The sequence below is a fragment of the Arachis ipaensis genome, chromosome B2 (assembly GCF_059453495.1).
Source record: "Arachis ipaensis isolate K30076 ecotype BB chromosome B2, ASM5945349v1, whole genome shotgun sequence".
NCBI lineage: Eukaryota > Viridiplantae > Streptophyta > Magnoliopsida > Fabales > Fabaceae > Arachis > Arachis ipaensis.
In genome coordinates this window covers 7,875,614-7,895,381 of record NC_142437.1, presented here as the reverse complement: position 1 = coordinate 7,895,381, position 19,768 = coordinate 7,875,614, and the positions used below count along the sequence as shown (strand labels likewise).

At 31.8% G+C, this 19,768-nt stretch overlaps 2 protein-coding genes across 5 annotated transcripts; both read right to left on the bottom strand.

The window, feature by feature from the left end:
• Positions 1-7,744: 7,744 nt before the first annotated feature.
• Positions 7,745-13,024, bottom strand: LOC107624750 (bifunctional riboflavin kinase/FMN phosphatase). 4 transcript variants are annotated; one of them, XM_088504714.1, is made up of 11 exons: positions 12,815-13,024; positions 11,843-11,947; positions 11,531-11,720; positions 11,165-11,295; positions 10,517-10,586; positions 10,197-10,262; positions 9,774-9,925; positions 9,606-9,683; positions 8,459-8,595; positions 8,199-8,297; positions 7,745-8,092 (listed from the first exon to the last, which is right to left on the bottom strand). In XM_088504714.1, exons 2-11 carry the CDS (start codon positions 11,931-11,933, stop codon positions 8,000-8,002), a joined length of 1,107 nt encoding a protein of 368 aa, XP_088360840.1. In that variant the 5' UTR covers positions 11,934-11,947; positions 12,815-13,024; the 3' UTR covers positions 7,745-7,999. The 4 variants fall into 4 exon arrangements, with proteins under 4 accessions (XP_088360840.1, XP_088360839.1, XP_088360838.1 ...); XM_088504713.1 differs by lacking the exon at positions 12,815-13,024 and adding an exon at positions 12,146-12,441 and having other exon boundaries at positions 11,843-11,953; XM_088504712.1 differs by lacking the exon at positions 12,815-13,024 and adding an exon at positions 12,146-12,441.
• Positions 13,025-14,054: 1,030 nt separating this feature from the next.
• Positions 14,055-16,501, bottom strand: GRF9 (general regulatory factor 9). Its single transcript, XM_016327194.3, has 7 exons — positions 16,242-16,501; positions 15,420-15,726; positions 15,236-15,323; positions 15,005-15,114; positions 14,759-14,907; positions 14,573-14,628; positions 14,055-14,486 (listed from the first exon to the last, which is right to left on the bottom strand). The coding sequence occupies exons 1-7, from the start codon at positions 16,312-16,314 to the stop codon at positions 14,484-14,486; spliced, it is 786 nt and encodes a 261-aa protein (XP_016182680.1). The 5' UTR covers positions 16,315-16,501; the 3' UTR covers positions 14,055-14,483.
• Between the last annotated feature and the right edge of the window lie 3,267 nt (positions 16,502-19,768).

Sequence of the window (19,768 nt, the reverse complement as noted above, 5' to 3'; positions counted from 1 at the left end):
AATGTCCTTATTTGGATCTTTGATTGGCTTAGGCTAGTGTATGTGTATCATTCAAGTGTGGGAAAACTTGGGACATTGGGTGAATAAAAAGGTAGTTTTGTATCTTTGTTGTAAATACTGGGAATTGGGTACATGCTCATGTATTAATCAAATGTAAAACCTTATGCATTGATGCTCTTGTATATACTTTATTGCAAAAAGAAAAAAAAAGAAAAAAACGAAAAGAAAGGAAAAATATATATATATATATATATATTAAAAGAAAAAAAAAGAAAAAAATATATAGAAAAAGAAAGAAATAAAAAGGGGACAAAATGTCCCAAAGCAAAGTGAAACTCAATAAAATCAATGCATATGAGTTGTGATAAAAAGAGAATGCATGAGTATGTGAAAAAGTGAAAAATTGGTAGTTAGGCTAGAACTTAATTGTATAGGTTGTCATAGGTTAGGTGGGAAGTTTAAACTTGTCAAAGATTCAAATCTCAAGTCCACTTGACCAAATATGCATCCTACCTTGACCCTAACCCCATTACAACCTAAAGAAAAGACCTCAGGATAATTGTATGCATGCACGGAATAAATGTTGATTGTTAGATGAAAAATAAATCTTGGAAAGTATGATTAGGGGAGAATTGAGTGAATCAACCCTAAATACTTGAGCGAATAGAGTGCAAACACATCCAGAGATGGTTCGATTGCTCAATTACATGTTTTCACCTATGATAATCTCTTTTCTTGCAAGTTTATAAAAATATTTAATAACTCAATTCAATTGTGGATTAGACTTGCTAGTCCTTAGCCCTTGTGCATATATGCTTCTTGGAAATTGATTTATTTTGACCAAGCAATTGCATTCATGTAGATAGTTGCATATAGGTAGGTTGCATTTAGTTAGTTTACATTGAATAAATGTTGATATCCTTTGTCTTTCTCTTGGTTCAAGCATGAGGACATGCTTGATTTAAGTGTGTGGAGGTTGATAAACCCTATTTGTAGGATTTATCTTGTGTTGAATTTAGAGTATTTTGATAACCTTTCCTCACATTTATTCAATGAAATAGCATGGTTTTGTGATTCTCCCTTAATTTGTGCCTAAATGTGAAAACATGCTTTTAGATCTTTAATTTGATGACTTTAATCTTTCTTTGATTCCACTAGATGCCTTGATGTGTTTGATAGTGATTTCAGATTGAAAAGGCTAAGAATGGATCAAAGGAGTGAAGAGGAAAGCATGCAAAGTGGAGAACACATGAAAAAGCCAAAGATTTGGATACTTTCATCCATGCGCATGCGCACTCTACGCACATGCGTGGATCGCAAAAACTCAAGGGATGAGCACGCGCAATGTACGCGTACGCGTCGATGGATGCACATGATTTTTAAATAGAAAACGTGCCCAGCGAATTCTGAGGAGCTGTGGGGCCCAGTTGCAACCAACTTTGGCGCCAGAAGTGCTTTAAAGGACCAAGGATTGAAGGAAAGGGGGATCTTTTCACCTTTTTCACATTCATTCACATTAGGATTAGTTTAGAAGTAGTTTTAGAGAGAGAAGCTCTCACTTCTCTCTAGAATTAGAATTAGGATTAGGTTTAGATCTAGATTTACTTCTTCTTCTTCTCTCTTAATTTTCCTCTTTCATCCTTAATTGTTCTCTTGTAGTTGTAGCATTCTACTTCTCTTGTAATTCCTTTGTATTGTTAGTTGTAGCTTATGAACTTTCTTTTGTAGATCTACATTTCTTCTTCAATGCAATTGGTAAGTTCTTTGTTGTTTCATAATTGTTTTGCCTTTCTATTGTTAATCTCTTGCTTTTGTAGTTGTAGATTCCTTCAATTCTTACAATTAATAATGTTTGCCTTTATTGCCTTCTATGTGTTTGTTAAAATGCTCCTTTTAGTAGTGAGTTAGATTTTTGTTCCTCTTGACTTGGGAAGGTAACTTAGGAACTCTTGAGTTACTAATGTCCAAGTGATTGATGATTGGGAGCCATTAACTCTAGTTCTCACTAATTGGACTAGTGGAGAGTTAGGACTTATGGACTTGGATTGATATAGCTCATTTGACTTTTCTTTACCTAGTAAGAGGATGATTTAATGGGATTGATCCTTGCTAATTCTCATGTTGTGGTTAGTGATAGGGATAGAGATCCTTGACCACCAAACTTTGCCAAGACCTTTTTAGCTATTAGTTTATTTCCTTTGCCATTTACATTTCTTGCTTCTTATTCTAAAAACTCCAAAACATACCTTCAACCAATAACAAGACACTTTATCGCAATTTCTAGGGAGAACGACCCGAGGTTTAAATACTTCGGTTTATAATTTTAGGGGTTTGTTACTTGTGACAAACAAATATTTGTATGAAAGGATTATTGATTGGTTTAGAAGCTATACTTCGACGAGAATTTAATTGTGAAATTCTAAACCGTCAAAAATCTCATTCATCAATGTTGCATCTATCTCAACATGTCATGGACCACATACTTCCTAAATCTCTCTGACTGGTATACTCACCTCCTCCGCACTTCACCCACCAGAAGCATCCACTTCCACGTCCTCGATAACAGCATCACCTCCAACCCCGACGACGTCCACCACATCCTCAAAACCAAGTTCTACAACTATCCCAAGAGTACGACTTTCTCCACTCTCCGGCAAACAATATAGATTGTTGGACATTAGGACATCATGAGAAGATTATTCTTCAACATCATATGCAAATTCTCATTTGAAATGGACTCTAAGTGTTTCATTTCTTCTCTTTCGGATTTCAAGTTGGCAGACAGCCTCAACCTCGTATCTAAGCTATCAGTACAATGAGCAATGTCGTCGTTGCCACTCATATAGAAACTGAAGCGATTACTGAACATTGCTTCGGAGAAGAAGCTGAAGGAAGCGATTGGAGTGGTAGACAATGTGGTTATGGAGATGATAGGGTAGATGAGGAGGGAGATGGCGACAACAACGATGAGTCTTAACAAATCAGACTTGCTGTCAAGATTCATGTGATCCATCGAAGACGACAAGTACTCGAGAGACATAGTCATTAGTTTCCCGAGTATGAATTGGTTGAGAACAAGTTGAGGATTTTTCTTCTTGTGAACATTGAAATTGTAGAGTGTGCATTATGTAACTTGAAGTTACAGTGTTAGACTGTTAGTATTATGAGAGATATGATGGAAATTGGAAGAAAACAATGTCGTTTCTGAACAAATGAGGTCAGGGACCATTTTATCCCCTGTTAGAGTTGTCAGGGACTATTTTATCTTCCGTTAAAGTTGACGACCCAAAGGACTTAAGTGATTGACGGAATTAATTATTAGAGACCAATCGAATAATTAATTTTAGTTGGGAATAAAAGTGTTTGATTTAAAATTTTTTGAGGACCAAAATGAATAAATACTCATTTATTTATCATACAATTTGTCCATCCCCTCCCTTTTTTTTCATACCAATTTCTCGAGAGAGAAATTTTTGTTTAAGCACAAGTTCATAAACTTTTAAATTATATATAAAGAGGTATTTGACGTGTGAAATCATAATTAGTGGACCACAATGTACATGTATTGTGCTACCTTTATATATTTATATTTTGAATAAATTTCTATATTCAAGTCTTTTAATCAACCAAGTAGCTTTGACCTAATTTACCTCCACGCGCTATATCTTTAATAAACTTTTGACTCAATGTGTGAATATATATAACTGCTTTTTTTCATGTGGATTTTGTTTTTTTTTTCGGATTTTTTTAGTATTTTTTGCGTTTTTCACATTCTCTTCTATTTCTGCATTCTCTGTATTTCTCTTTTTTCTCTATGTTCAGTTCCTTCTCTACGTTCTCTTTGTTCAAAATCAATGCTCTTTTATGTGATTTGAAGATTTGGATCAAAGTTTTTGAAATTAAGCTGTGAAATTAGGTTTTAATAAGTATTTCGTTTTTGAAGATAATGAATGATTCAAATTCAGACTGTCAACTGAACTAGGGCGAAGTGGATTATTGTTTTGGATCGAATCAAGTGGCTAAAGTGTGGTTCGAATCTAGTTAATGTAGTTCGTTAGTAGTTTATAATTTTGTAGGTGAATACTTTTGTTTTTGTTTGTGAAAATTTAAGTTCATGGTTGATGGTTTGAATTAAATGAAGTATAGGAGTTCTGAATTTGAATTATTATATTGATGAATCTGTTTCGTTCATGTTTTGGTGTATTTGGTTTATAAATTGGTGTATGTTGGAAATGCTTTCGGTGTATTTTCAAGTTCAAACTCTCAATTGAACGAGGGCGAATTGTAAAAATTGCACCAATCGGAGAAAATGATGATGAATCTGGTGTGGATTCAGATTAAGCATGGTGGCTGTTTTGGTTTTTATTTAGTTTTAAAGTGGCTATTTCGATTATTATTTAATTTAAAGTGTGTTTATTTTTGTTGTTTGTTAAGCATTTTTAATTATCTTTGTTTTTATGTTTAATTATTGGGACAAATTAAAATTATATTGAATTTGGATGTGATATATTCTTGTTATTTTAGTTTATTGACCGTTTTAAACTCATTTTATGGTGATTGAAATTCTGATTATTAACTTTTAAAAAAAAAATGAAAAATCGACCGAATCAAATCGCTGTTAGTTTGGTTCGGTTCGATTGTCCTACAAACAACAAACTAAACAGTTGATATTGTGAAAGAATCAAACAGGTCGATTAGGTTGATCTTCAACCTAAAACTGAATTGATTACACCTCTAATTTGAGCTGATTTTTTATTGTATTCTAAACATTATGGAAATTAAATTTACGACTTGTGCTAATTAAGACTTCTTTGCCATAAATATAAAATGATGTGGCATGTTTATTAGCAGAGAATTTTAGAGCAACTCCAATAGATTAATTTTGAGTATTTAAATGAACTAATTTAAAATTAAAATTTGTATTGGATATATTTTTGAAATGGCATTAATATAGTAAAAAGATATCGTATTACTTAAAAAAAAGAAGAGTGAAATGCTGCCATTTATTTAAACTCATTCAATGAACACTAATGATGTTGCTGTAACATTGTTATTATAACGTTTTATTGTAATATTATAACGTTGTTTTATTATAATATTGTAACAAAGATTCAATCAAAATTTACTCAAATAAATTAGATGTATTCAATTGTACTTCGTATTTTATTATTCTATTTTTTATTATCATCAATTTGGTAGGAAAATAAATCCGAATCAATTTAACGTAAGTTCTTTTTTAAATTATTTACAAAATTCTAATTTTCCGCCCAATTGAAATATGGTATATAATTGTTAATTTTCTAATTCTATATTTTTTATTTTAGTTAAATATTCACAATTTAATTAAATTTATTTAAAATAATTAAAAATAATTTAAAGTTTAAATTGAAATGAAACTAAATATTATAGTGACAAATTTTATATTAAATTTTAAATTAAATATTATAATATATGATTCCACACAGGGACGGGTGCACGTGTATAAGTGTGGGGGCAAATGCTCCACTATAATTTAAAATTTTTTTTTAGTAGTATATGATAATAAAATTTATTTGCTCCCACTAAATTATTAAATTTGACCCCACAATAATTTTTTACTCAATTTTTGGTACTTCATAGTCAATTTAAAAATTTTATATTAGATATTGTTAGAATGATCAATTCTCAATTTAAATAAAATTTGTGTTTTTTCTTAGAAATCGACTCGAAACAGTATTATTTATCTTTTTTATATTAGTTTTAATATTTTTGGCTTCTAATTGTATGAGAAGTAAATTTATATATATATATATATATATATTAATACTACACATTCAAGTTTTTTTATGAACTAAATCTAATTAAGTTAAACAATAAGACTTTGAATAATGTTAGTCATAACTGATTTTTGTTATCTTAGACTAATTTGGTTGGACTTAGTTAACAAAAAACTTCAATATGTAGTATTATTCTACATAAAAAGAGATATATTTCGATTATTATTATTAAGAAAAAGATTATTCAATTTTTTTAAATATAAAACCTAAATAATAAAATTTTAAAGAGTAAAGTATATTTTTTGTTCCTAAAGTTTGACAAAAGTTTTTAAAATACACTTAAGTTTTATTTTGTTTCAATTTTATTCAAAAAGTTTTCGATTTGCATCAAATATATACCCCCTGACGGCTAATTTTTCAAAAAATTTAAGACTAATTCAACAACAATTTCATAAGAACAACTCTCAACATAAGCAAATTAAGCATAATTTTCATGCATTATTGTTAGATTAGTTTTAAAGTTTTTGAAAATTTAGCCGTCAACGGTATGTTTGATACAAATAAAAAAATTTTGGGACAAAACTAAAACAAAATAAAACTTAAGTGCATTTTTAAAACTTTTGCTAAATTTCAGGGATAAAAAATATACTTTACCCAATTTTAAATTATATGTTATCATTTAAATTACTATTTTAGTATTTTAATTTGTAAATTATATATTTTAAAGACTAATTATATTATATTATATGTACATAAAAAATAATCACATGTATACATATTGAAATAAAAAATACAAATTAAAAATACATATATTTATATATAAATATCTAACGATTAATGAATAATTTGATAATTTACACATAATATTTTTATTATAAAATTTTTTATTATATTATATATTTTGCCCCACTATCAAAATTTTTTGGATTCGTCACTGATCCCACAAATACTTATGTGATATTTTATGGGACCCAACATAAAATGGAATTAATACTAAACATTAAAAATGCTCTTATAAATCATGAAAAGAAGGATTTTTATATTAAACTTACGTAAACTTGACTTATGCGTTTTGCGTGACTAAAATAAATTATTTTTTATATAAAAAGTTATTTAACAAAAAATTTGAAAAAGAATAACAAGTCTATTTTTGTTATTTAGAAAAACATTATTTAATTAAAATTAAAAATCTTATATTTGTAAGTCAAAATTAACCATTTATACTATTGTTTTTCTGTACATCTTATTTTCTAATTATAAGAAGATACATGTTATATGACCAGCCGAATTTATTATTTTTAATCATTTCTTTTAGTTATTAACTCAATTATTTTAGTTTAGTAATCTAATAATATATTTTAACACATAATTTTAAACATTAACGGCTAACTCATAGTAAAAAATAATAAATTTTGCTAATTTTCTAATAATTAAAAAATACTAGATGAACAACAAAATTTATTATTTTTTGGTCATTACTTTTAGGTATCAACCCAATTCCTCTATAAAACAGCATTATAATTAGTTAGATAGATCTTATGGACATTTGTAATTCATATACAAACTTATTCTTATAAATTCATGCATTAACAATTCATAGCTAGAATGGCCAATCTGACTTATAGGTAACTGCTTAGCTAAGTAACAGGAAAGAACCTTCATGGTGATGAGAAATTTGTGTGTCTACGTTCTCTCTTGAGGAGTTTGAAGCAAGGGCCATTAGCGCTCCATATTTATTGAGTTCAGAAAAATATGTCTATATTATCCATCAGCTTCAAAAAAGCTTTGTTTCTTCGTTGCAACATTTGAACTCACAACAGCAACTCATGGCAGCACCAAAGTTTAGTCTATCTATAATCAATGTTCTTATAATAACAATACATGTATTTTTTTCCTCTAGGGACTCACTCAACTCTCAAGTATAATTTAGAACCAAGAAAAATTAAAGAAGCAATAGCATTTTTCTTTCCCACATATACGCATGCATGGATGATGAACAACAATTGATTGCTATATTATTGCATTTTCACTTTAAGAATTTCGTAATATATTATTTATTACTGTTACAACTTTACAAGCACTTCCTTTTCCTTATGAATCATTTCAATGCACGTCTTATGTTATAAAATTAATTCCACAGCTATGAAATCTGCAACAAGTTAGATAATTTTTGTTTCATCTTCTCAAACAATTACTGTAAAGCCTCACGTGAACTGCATCCTCCACGTGAAGCTTTATTTTACTTAAAAAGAATAAGTGAATGATGGTAAATCCAGTGAAGCTCTTGCAATAGACTTGTATTCTTCTAGTTTCTCCAATTCCCTTGATGTGAGTTCCTGTTCATACATACAAGTTAGATACCAGAAAGGGAAAATTACTAGAGTCAACTTTGTTTTGTTAAGATTTGTTTGGCATCATGCATAATAAGATTATCATCATTACCTTCTTGTCAAAAGCACTTATGTAGCCAACAAGATGAATTTGCATGCGCTGTTGCTCATACATATGGTCATCACTATTGGGATCAATAAGGCATATATGCTGCAAAATGAGCCACAATAATCTTCATTAGAGAATATATTCTTAATGCAGCATTTAGAGAATCAATGGTTTGTCCAGATAGCAATATGTTGTATACTAAGAAGAATTTTGCATTGAATTTTTTTAAAAAAGATTATCATTTTTCTTTTTTGGCTACTCACTATTCTTTTGTTGGCAACATGGTTGAGATGGTTCAAATGAATGCTAACCAATATCTTAAAGTTCCTATCAGCATGAACCTTGCCCCAACCAAAGTAAAGTCCAAAAACTTGACCAGGAAGAGCACCTGTTGCATTCTCTGCATTAAGGAATTAAAGTTCATCAGATTGATATAAAAAGAAAATGATAAACCTTTGATTTAGTCCCTAGCCAGAAACACAAGGGACAAAGTGGACCGTTAGGATTTGAAAGTGACAAATTCATCCCTCACCATTTTGACACTCCCTTATAATTCAAAATTAGTAGACATATTAGTCCTTCCAGTATGTGTGCGAATTTTGTATTGAAGAACAAATTTGTTACATTCCCTGATGATGTAAGGGTATCAGGAGAGAGGAATAGAAGCTTCAAATCTTAAATCAAGGAAAATTCCACCTCTACCTTTTCATTATAGTAGGAAAAATAAGAGAGGGGGTAAAATGGGAAAGAATGATTTGGGAAATATGGTTGTAACTAACTTGCCACATGGCTCGGGTAGTGAGGGAAGCATGAGAGCTGAGGGTATTTGATAATAGATTGAGGGAGAGAAGACAGATTTTGGGAATAAGGAGTGAGAATTAGACTAGGAGAGAGGCTGGCTCTCTAATATCAGCCCCTATCTTTCATTCCTACTGTTTCATTACTTCATACTGTAATTCTGCATTTTCTAAATTCAATACGAGTACATGGGTGAGATTTCCTTATCCACTCCCTTGATTTTGTGACCTTTGTGTGGGTGTTTTTGTGCTTGTGCAAATACCAGTTTTTTCCAATTACCTTTTCTGAATGGAAAAGTTTCTCATTTTTAAATCTTGAGAAACGACTTTGTCCTTCATATTTTCAGTGAGGGACAACATTAGGAATTTGCTGAAATAAAAATTGTTAAATTAGAAAGAGTGTAGTTGAAGGAATGAGTGACTGTGTTAGCTGCTTTGAAAGATCTGAGATTAATCACATTCCTAATTAGTTTAAAGAGTATGTTAGATAACTTCTTACTTCAATGTCATAACTCATCTAAGTAGGAACATGATAGTTCACGACACACAAAATATTAGTTGTTCATCACCTTGTCAACTTTATGAAATCAAAGAAAATAAGAATTTCACCAACCTGTAGATTCATGTAGAGCTCCACTAACATACACACCACTCACATGAATCGGCTCAATAGGCAATGTGTTATCTAGCACTACACAAATATTTGGGTTGTAAAGATTGGTCTCATCTGAGAATATAGTATGTATAAAAAATAAATCTAAGATGTGAGTGTGGTGCATACAGTCGTCGAAAGGTGGAAGGCCCCATAGCTCAGGTTGAAACTCTAAAAGTGAGTGAAGCACAGTATCTGCTAGTAGATAACAATCGACTTCTCCTCGAGACGGTATAGCTACTACCTTCATTTTTGCAGCATTTGCTGCTTTGACACCAACCCTGGTAAAGTACATTGCAGTTTGCAGAACACAAATTATATGCAGCAAAGATGACTATTACAACAAAGAACATTTGAGTGGCTGCACAAATGGTGAATAAAAACTTGGCATAGATGTTATGATAATACAGGGTTGAATGTTTAGTAGCTACCATAATTGGTCAAGAACTCAATGATTTATTAGCAGTAAGTCATGAAATAAAAATATTGTAGACTGTAAAATCACAAAATAAAACTAAACATATATTCTTGGAGAAACTCTGGGGAACTTACAAGGAATCCTCAATCACCAAGCAGTTAGATGCATCTACACCCATTTTCTTAGCAGCTTCTTCAAATCTGTAACAGATAGACTTTCTTACTAGCATGATCAAACTGCAAAAGTAAAATTAACTAAAAAATGGACATGTAGGTAAAACTAAGAAAATATGGAGTCATTGCATGGAATTGAGACTGATGGCCATGGATTATTGACTTTGTCAAGAGAATATCTGAAAGAACTCTGCCTGGGGGACCTTATAAATATTTCGTATGTTCCCTTCAAGGCATTTCAGATGTCAATGTTTAAAATTACAAGTAGCAGAGAATCTTACAAATACGGAGAAGGCTTCCCAGATTTAACTTGATCACTTCCTAGAATTACAGAAAAGCTTTCTTTCCAACCTGCAGAAAACAATTCTTATAAACATCATCAAATATATAAGTTTAAGCTGGAAATTTATTATATAACATGGCAATGCAAAAAGCATTCATGAACAAAAGGAAAATGTAAAAGAAAAAGAAAAAAAAGTATAGACAATTTCATCCTGTGGTTTAGAAGGAAATCTTTCCAAAGCAGATCCTCTACTCAGGAACTGCTTTCAATCAATTTAAATTTCCAGTTACTAATCAGCCACAAGGTTATCAAACTCTGGAATTAACTTGTAAGTTTAGGTTCCCAAATATAAATTTACAATTTTAACATAGTAAACTTTTTTACCTAAACACAACTCTCGAGTTTGATGACCATTATCAAACATAATGATGCACATTCCTCCAAAGTCATATCATCCGTGTGTGTTTTGGAAAAACTTTAAACACATTAGGCTAATTCTTTGGTTCATTACAAAACTATAATGGAAAGAAAGCAAAAGGAATTAAAAGTATGCTGTTTTTCCTTGGCATAATTACAAATGGCATGGTGATTATAAAAATAAAAAAGGAAGTGATAACTGGCTAGGTAACAGGAAAGTGGAAACAACCATTATGATGAGAAATTTTCACATCTATGTTCTCTCTCAAGGAGTTTGAAGCAAGGGCCATAGGCACTCCATTTTTCTTGAGATGGTTAATAAGGCGATTAGCACCGGGCAAGGCTTTGGCTTCTGTCCACCTAAACCAATTGATTTGGAAAAAAAAAGTTCAGAAAAACATGTCCATAATCTCCATCAGCTTTGAAAACATGTTTAGAAAATCACATTTCTGACTAACTACTACAGTTAACAATTAATTTATCCACCTAACTATTTAGTGTTTTTGTGTATCAAACGAGCAGTTACCTTTCATTTCAACATTAAGAATCAATCCAATGCCATAAATTTTTGTTATAGGAAGAATTTGAGTGTTACCTTTCTCTGTAGAGAGGAGTGATTTCTTTGATGAATTGTTCAGGTGTCAATGGGAGTTCATAGTCCTTCAAAATTACATCAACAGATTCCTGCTGTGTCATCCCTACCCTCTTCTTCTCCTCCTTCTCCTTGTCAAGTTCCTTTCCATACTTTGCCAGAAATCCATTCAACACACCCCTTGTTGCTCTCTCTGCACCACAAGCATCAACATACATTTGAACGAAAATAATTACACATAACATTTTTCGGAAACACATTTTTTGCCACAACATAGATAGAGAGAAACAAAAGGGGTAATAAAGAATACAATACCAGTATCTAGAAGTGTTCCATCCAAGTCAAAAATGACAGCTGAAATCTTTGTTTCCTCATTGCAACCTTTGAACTCATAACAGCAACTCATGGCAGCAACCAAACCTGTGCCTATCCAAATCTATGTTATATACAATACGAGGTTATTAAGTGATTGGCAATCCTATAAATAAATACCACATGGTCCAGTTCCATTCATTTACTTGCATGTCACAGGGAACGTGCACACAAAATGAATTGGTAATTAACACAGAGTTAGATGCTAAATTAACTATTCAAATAGATTATATAGAACTTGATCACCTTGTGTGTAAGGAATTAATCTATGATTGAGAACCAGAGCGGGGTATGCAGCGTGGTTTGGTCTTTTGGGTGAAGCAAAGTATCAAACAGTTGGTGAACGTGAGTCACTAGAAGAGCATCATCCTATGGATATTCCATCCACTGGAACTTATTATTTGCGGCATAAAGCGATGCCACTATCAGTTTATACTTTATATGCGATTCATAGTTTCATCACTTTCACCAAACTTTTCATGCTCAAAATTGTATGAAAATTTTACAACATTCTCGTATACAAATTACATTCTAAAATGTATACTTCAACTTCAAAATTATTATATTATATTTTATTATACTTTTACTTTCTTACTTTTATGTTGTGTATAGTAAATATCAATATTAAAAAAATGCATATACGGAATATTTAAGAATTGAGAAATTTAAAAACTAGCACTTTTATTAAAATTTTATCAATATTTAACTAGTAAAAAAAAAGTAAATAATTTTACACTATAAATATAATCTCACACTATTAAAAACATTAATGATAATTAATTGATAACTATAAATTACAAAGCTTGCTAACTCCTAACACTCCTCTTAAAATTTTTTCTAAACTTCTATGGAATGAAGTGAGTTTTGTGGGGGAAAAATATTTGGAGTGGAAAATTATTGAATAGGTGCACGTGCCTTTAACGGTAGCCACTGCTGATTAAGAAGTGTGTTATTTACACTGACAGAGCTTTCTCTTCTGAGCATCTTTTGGGATCATCCCATCTTCTTCCCAAATCAGCAGCCCTCAAATGATGTGTGAAGTGAAATCCCTTACTTTTAATAATCCCTTTCATTTTCTGAGAGATGTGTGATAACTGGTATATAATTCATCCTTATTCATAGAATAAGTCAACATCATACTCTTTTACTATTACTATTAAATAAAGCATATAGGATTCACATGGGATGATCATTACAAATAATGCATCTCTTTCTTTTATTCTTTTCTTCAGTATACTTCCCTCAGGTGAACTATGGTAAAGGTAATGGCATTTTAAAGTTATGTGTAAATGATCTTTTATATTTACTAGCCATGAGATTATGTAAAGAGCAATGATGACATTGTGTATCAGTATCAATCAAGACCCAAAGTAATTGATAAACACTCAAACTGACTTCTTAACAAATTCAAATTCAGATCATTAAATGTTTAATAAATTAAGTTTACGAGTATGTGAACAAAGTCTAAACTTAAATTTGATCTCATATATTAAATGAAATTTAAGTTTGGATAAACTCGATTAATTGGACTCATGCACTTGATTATAATTATATGTTACTTATTATTACTATTAATACATATTTACTTATGTATACTTTTAATTTATATGACATGCATGTTTACTAAATATGTGAAGTTAATATGGCTTTATTTATATCGCATCTAAATCATATTTTTTTAATCTATTTTATTGCAGATTAAATAATTAATAAATAAATAAGACGAATTTAATTAGGTTATTTATGATAAAAGAAATACATTTTTATATTTCTCTTTTGATATAAAATTTATAATTTTCTTTATATATACACACACAAATTATGGATATACTATTTGAGCAATTGAGCCAAACTTAAACTTTTCAATTAGCCTTGATTGTTAATAAATTGAATTCAATTTTCGTAAACTTAAACTTGGCCTGGTTCACCTCAAGCTTCCAACCCTGGTGATAATACAAAAATTAAAACATTACACACTCTTCAGTAGTTTCTTACCTTTTCAATCATACCCCATTTCATGATTAGACTCATAAATTTACCTAATATTAACTTTGCATTCAGTTACATGTATGGTTGGTCCACTGCCATGAAAATGAGAGTAGTAACCCAATGTACCAATCTTTTCAAAATATATGATATTGTGAAGGTTTAGAAGTCAAAGTAAAATGCCATGAAGTATAATCTAAAAATCAATATGGAATACATCAGTATTTCCATATGAAGTTGCAGTATTTCATTGGAAATAGGGGATTACAACATAAGCAATACTCATCAATCAATTTCCCCACAAAGGAGGAAAGGCAGGGAATGAAACAGACCATTTCCAGCCACCACACAAATTAAAAACCATACAATAATTATAGCACAAATGGAGTTTGTTTCTTTTTCCCCTATTGGGAAGTATGACCAATCAAGAAGACAACAGAGAGAGAGGGAGAGAGAGAAAGAGAAAGAGAAAGAGAGAGAAGAGGAAACAAATAGAAAAACCCTATCTCTAGCTAATACACAGATGAGTGCTCAGCCCTCTTGTTTCATTCCCAAACACATGCATCAAAGTCCTATGGAGGTTGCACCAAGCATCAACTCACTGCAAAAAGAAGGTAATTAGATGTATGAATTGATGCAATCAAACAGAAACGAAATTATAGGAACCAAGTTGAGAGAAGTACTAACCTCAGCATCCTCACCTCCACCAAGCTTGGCAGTGCCATTGACTTTCTGGGCATCTTCTGCAATCAAGAAAAATGGAGTGAACATTCATAGAAAACTAGTGCCATCTCTTATTACATATATTAGCAAAAGTAATAGAAAAACAATAGAACAAGGTTACTTGAATTTCTACAAATAACTATTAACTACCTCCATCTTCTGGGATGTCAGAAGTCCACAAGGTAAGGTTGTCCCTGAGAAGTTGCATGATCAAGGTGCTATCTTTGTATGAATCCTCATTCAAGGTATCAAGCTCGGAAATAGCTTCATCAAAAGCTTGCTTTGCAAGATGACAGGCCCTGAATTTTGGAAAATGCTTAAATTGCATATCCCATACTGAACACTAAGTTTCCAATCTACCATTATAATTCAGGATAGAAAATGAAAATGACAAACCTCTCAGGTGAATTTAAGATCTCATAATAGAAAACTGAGAAATTCAAAGCAAGACCCAAACGAATGGGATGTGTAGGGGGTAATTCAGCCTCTGCTGCAGTGGTAGCAGACTGCAATAAACAAAAAGCAATATTTATTGGCAGATCCGAAGATATCTTCGGTACATGATGGCGAAGAAGATGCAGTCAAAGTGTAAACAGCAAAAACAATATATAATAATATAAACAGCACCTCATATGCTTTCATTGACTGATCAGCAGCCTCCTTCTTCTCATTGCCACTCTTAAATTCAGCAAGATAACGATAGTAATCTCCTTTCCTGTTAACAGATTATTCAAACACCTTACAGTCACCTAATCCATAACAAAAAATATAACACTGAACCTGTAATGACGAATCAGACTTGAATACCAACATTTTATAATAGAACACAGTTGATTCACCAGCTGTAGCCGAAGGTATAAGGTGTTCATCAATCACCCTCATAACATCGTTACAGATGTTTGTAAGCTCTGCCTCAACCTTGTTCCTGTACTCCTTAATCCGCTTCGCATTTACTTCATTCCCCTTAGTTTCCTCCTTTTGCTCAATGGAAGACAAGATCCTCCAAGATGCTCTGCGAGCTCCAATCACATTCTTGTAACCAACAGAGAGAAGATTCCGCTCCTCAACAGTGAGTTCAACATCAAGATTTGCGACCTTCTTCATTGAATCCACCATCTCTGTCACAATTCACAAGCACAAAAGGACAAAAGCATCATCAGCTAAGCTTCACATTTGACAAGATCAAAGGCAAATGAGAACACCCTTCAATCAACTATAATACTCAAAACAGTTAAAACTATCATTTCCACAACTTGAACATGCAGCCCCAAAGTTACAAAAATTAATCACATGCTCAAATCTTCAAACTCTAACCAATCTCCAAAATTTCTCTAAGGAAACAAAATCAGCAAAATGAAACTACAAAATAATTGAGGACTTCCAACAGTAAGAGAAACCTAAACCTAACCAATCTCCTTTTCTGTACTCACCTTACAACCAAACTGACAGTGAACAGTATGCAGTAAGCCAAACTCATCGAAAAAAGAATAAAATTTTTCCACAGAAACTGCTATAAAATCAAAGAAGAGCATAAATCAACTAAAAACAAGCAATTTGAAAAACATCAGTTATCAAAAAAATTCAAGCACATCGATGTGAGGGGGTCCGAGAAGAAAAGGAAGAAGCCGTAAACCTTCGTAACGCTCAGCCTGCTCGGCAAGCTTGGCGACGTAGACGAAGGTCTCACGGTCCTTGGACGAAGCCATCACCGATCTCTCCGAAATTAGGGTTTCTGAGAAATTCTCTCACAAATTATCAAACTCTCTCTCTCTCTCTCTCTCTGTTTCTGTGTCTCTGTTATTCTTCGTGCTCGGGTTCTGTAATCGGTAGGGAAAGGGAAGTGGGGTGAGTGAAATGTCGAATTTGCCCTTTACTTTTCTTTATTTTTATGCTGTTCGGTCCTTTTGATGCTCGACAAAGACGAGGGACTCGCACGGATTTGCCTACGTGCGCGACAGGCGGAGACTAACTCCACTTTTACCCAATCATTCAGCTCCGCGTGTTCCTCTAAAATCTAAAGTAAAATTTTTAGCCAGTCACAGATTGCCACGTTAAAATCCATGGCCAATTAAATGTTTTTGGGCTTTTTCACTTTTCTTATATGAAAATTAAAGTCTAATTAGATCGATAAATCTAATGACATTAGAGAAAAATAAGGTAGGAAAATGTGGTTAAGAAAAAAACATGTGCTAATTAAGGATTTTTTTATTTAAATTAAAAATATAATATTTACCAATTTAAATAAACGTACAACTATTTACTAAAATATATTTTGGGTCACATTTCGGATGCGGTGGAGGAAATTACATTAAAAGCGTATCACGGATGCACTGTTATCATGTTGTGACACGCCATGTGCTAGTCATATTTCGGATGCAGTGCATCCGTGATATGACCAAAATTACTTTTTACCCACTGCATCCGAGATATGCACAATTAGAGTGATTAAGGGCAGTGCATCCGAGATATGACAGGCACGTGGTCAGCGCGTCCGTAGGGACGGTGGGGATCCTCATGATGCAGACCAGCAGTAGGAGGCCAAGTATGCCTGACAGGAGGGGGTACACGAGGATGTCATTCCCGATGCGCATGTAGAGCATCCCTCTGACGCATTCTTCGCTGACCATGAGGCTGACGTTGCTTCGAGGCTTATGCCGGGTACCTCAGCTGACCACCCGACTGATGACAGAGCTTGGGAGCAGCCCCAGTTCGACATTGGATCCGATAATATGATGGACATCGATGACATGTTCGAGATCCTCGGAGCACCCAGTCATGCGGTGGATGCCTTGGCCAATCGTTATCGCCACAGAAGAGACGACACCGACATACCATGGACGTCGAGCGGTGTTTCTACCCGGCATGGGACAGCTCCTCCAGGGCACTATCAGACTCCTCCTCCACCACCGCACCAGTCAGGTTCTGCTCCGTCACCCCACTTTTAGACTCCACCCCTGCCACTGCCGATTCCACCTCCGGTACTGTCTGGAGATCACCTCCTACGCCTTCTCCCATGACTGTATCAGCTCCTTATCCTCCCATGACTGTATCAGTTCCTCCTCCACCACCATACCAGCGTCTACCACTCACTTCCAGCTAGCCAGGTGTTCGTCCTCGTCCATACCGTCCTCCCAGAGTGTCCCATCCTCGTAGATGTGGGATTGGACACCACTTGAATCCTGCCGTTGGACGGCATTAGTTACTATTATTCATATATGTATTTTGCTTAATACTTATATTTATAGACCTCCATCAAATGTATGACTCTTTTTTAGTGCATCCAAATGTATAATTTGACTTGTTTATCCATGTAAATATATGTCTTTTAAAAAAAATATTCTAAAGATTATAAATAAAAATTGCCATGCACACTTGACCATATCTCAGATGCATTGTCCCTGATCACTCTAATTGTGTATATCTCGAATGCAGTGGGTAAAAACTAATTTTGGTCATATCATGGATGCACTGTATCCGAGATATGACTAGTACGTGGCGTGTCACAACACGGTAACAGTACATTCGTGATACGTTTTTATTTTTAGTGTGGTTTCTCCCACTGTATCCGAGATGTGACCCAAAATGTATTTTAGTAAATAGTTGTATGTTTATTTAAATTAGTAAATATTATATATTTTTAATTTAAATAAAAAATCCGCTAATTAAGTACTGTAATAATAGGTAAATAAATTATATAAATATTTTATATCAAACAAAATTACATATATTTTTCTTTTCGGCGAGAATATTTATTATCTAACATACTAATTACTAATTTATTGATTTATAATATTTTAAATTTTTAATAGATAAAATAGTTACTCCAAAATATTATAAATAAAAAGTTAGATTTTTTTTTTTATATTAAGTATATGAATGTAATGATTTTTTTAAAATTAAAGTTTTATTAAAAAACAAATTACTGATGTGTATAATATTTAAAGTTATAATAACTAATTATTTAAATTTATGTCATTACAAGAAATGAATATTATTATCTAACTATGATCAGTTACCAAAAAATTGTTATATTATTTTGTTAGAATTTTTTTATTTTATTTATTTTAATTTGTATGTTAAAATTTTTGTGTGTATATTAATTACGTTAAATTTGTATTTAGATTGTATTTTAATTTAATACATTTAATTGAATTATATTAAATTTTATTATGATTATATTTATTTTTTTAATTTTTTTTTAAAATTTAATATCTATAAATACTCTCGAATATTCGACTTTCGGAAAAAAGTAAATAGAGACTTCTAACAAAAATGTAAAATATTTTACTAAATAAAAATGGAGGATGAAGGAGAAATCTTTCTCCCATAGAATTCTATTACCCCTCCTACTCTAGGTACTATTTACCTCTGACATATGTTGTCATGGAAAAGTAAACAAGAGATGTAAATCCTTCAAATTCTTTGACAAACATATTCTTTTTATTTTTTTAGTTAGAATTGAATAATAAATTAAGAATTTTAAAAAATTTTGTAATTTATAAAAAATTTATTATAATTGAATAATTTAATTTTTAAAACTTAAATTAAATAAATAATTAATATTAATTATAATAACATAATTAAATTCATCTAATAATTATTGAACAAATCATAAAAGTATCTAACTCCTTATTTATGAGAAAAATGTCTAAAAATTGCCTCATAATTTTTGTCTCTTTTGTATGAGGCAGAGCTGTCTTTCCACAATTCTGTGTATATGTTGTGGTTTTTTTTCTTTCAAAAGTATTCTTAATATTATTGTCACCGAAAATGATGGCTCTTTTCTTTTATTCTTCCTTCTCTTTTGAAGAATTATATGCTCTTTAAACATTATTGCACTTACATTAGTTGACACTAATGTTCTCTCTAGATTATCCTATGCATGTGTATCTCAATGTGCACATCAATTTAATCCATTTTTAAAATGTAATTTTCTTAAATACTGCCGTACATTACTTCATATTGCTACCGGTTTATGATAAAATAATTAAAATCTTTATTTTTTGGGTGTATTATGATAAAATAATTTAAAAAAAAAATTGGTCATATTGGACCAATCATTACAAGTTGTAGTGCCATTTTTAAAGTAGCTTAGAAAACTACTAATAACTCATGATCAAATTAATTTTGTTCAGCAAACTATATTCCTATGTCATTGTC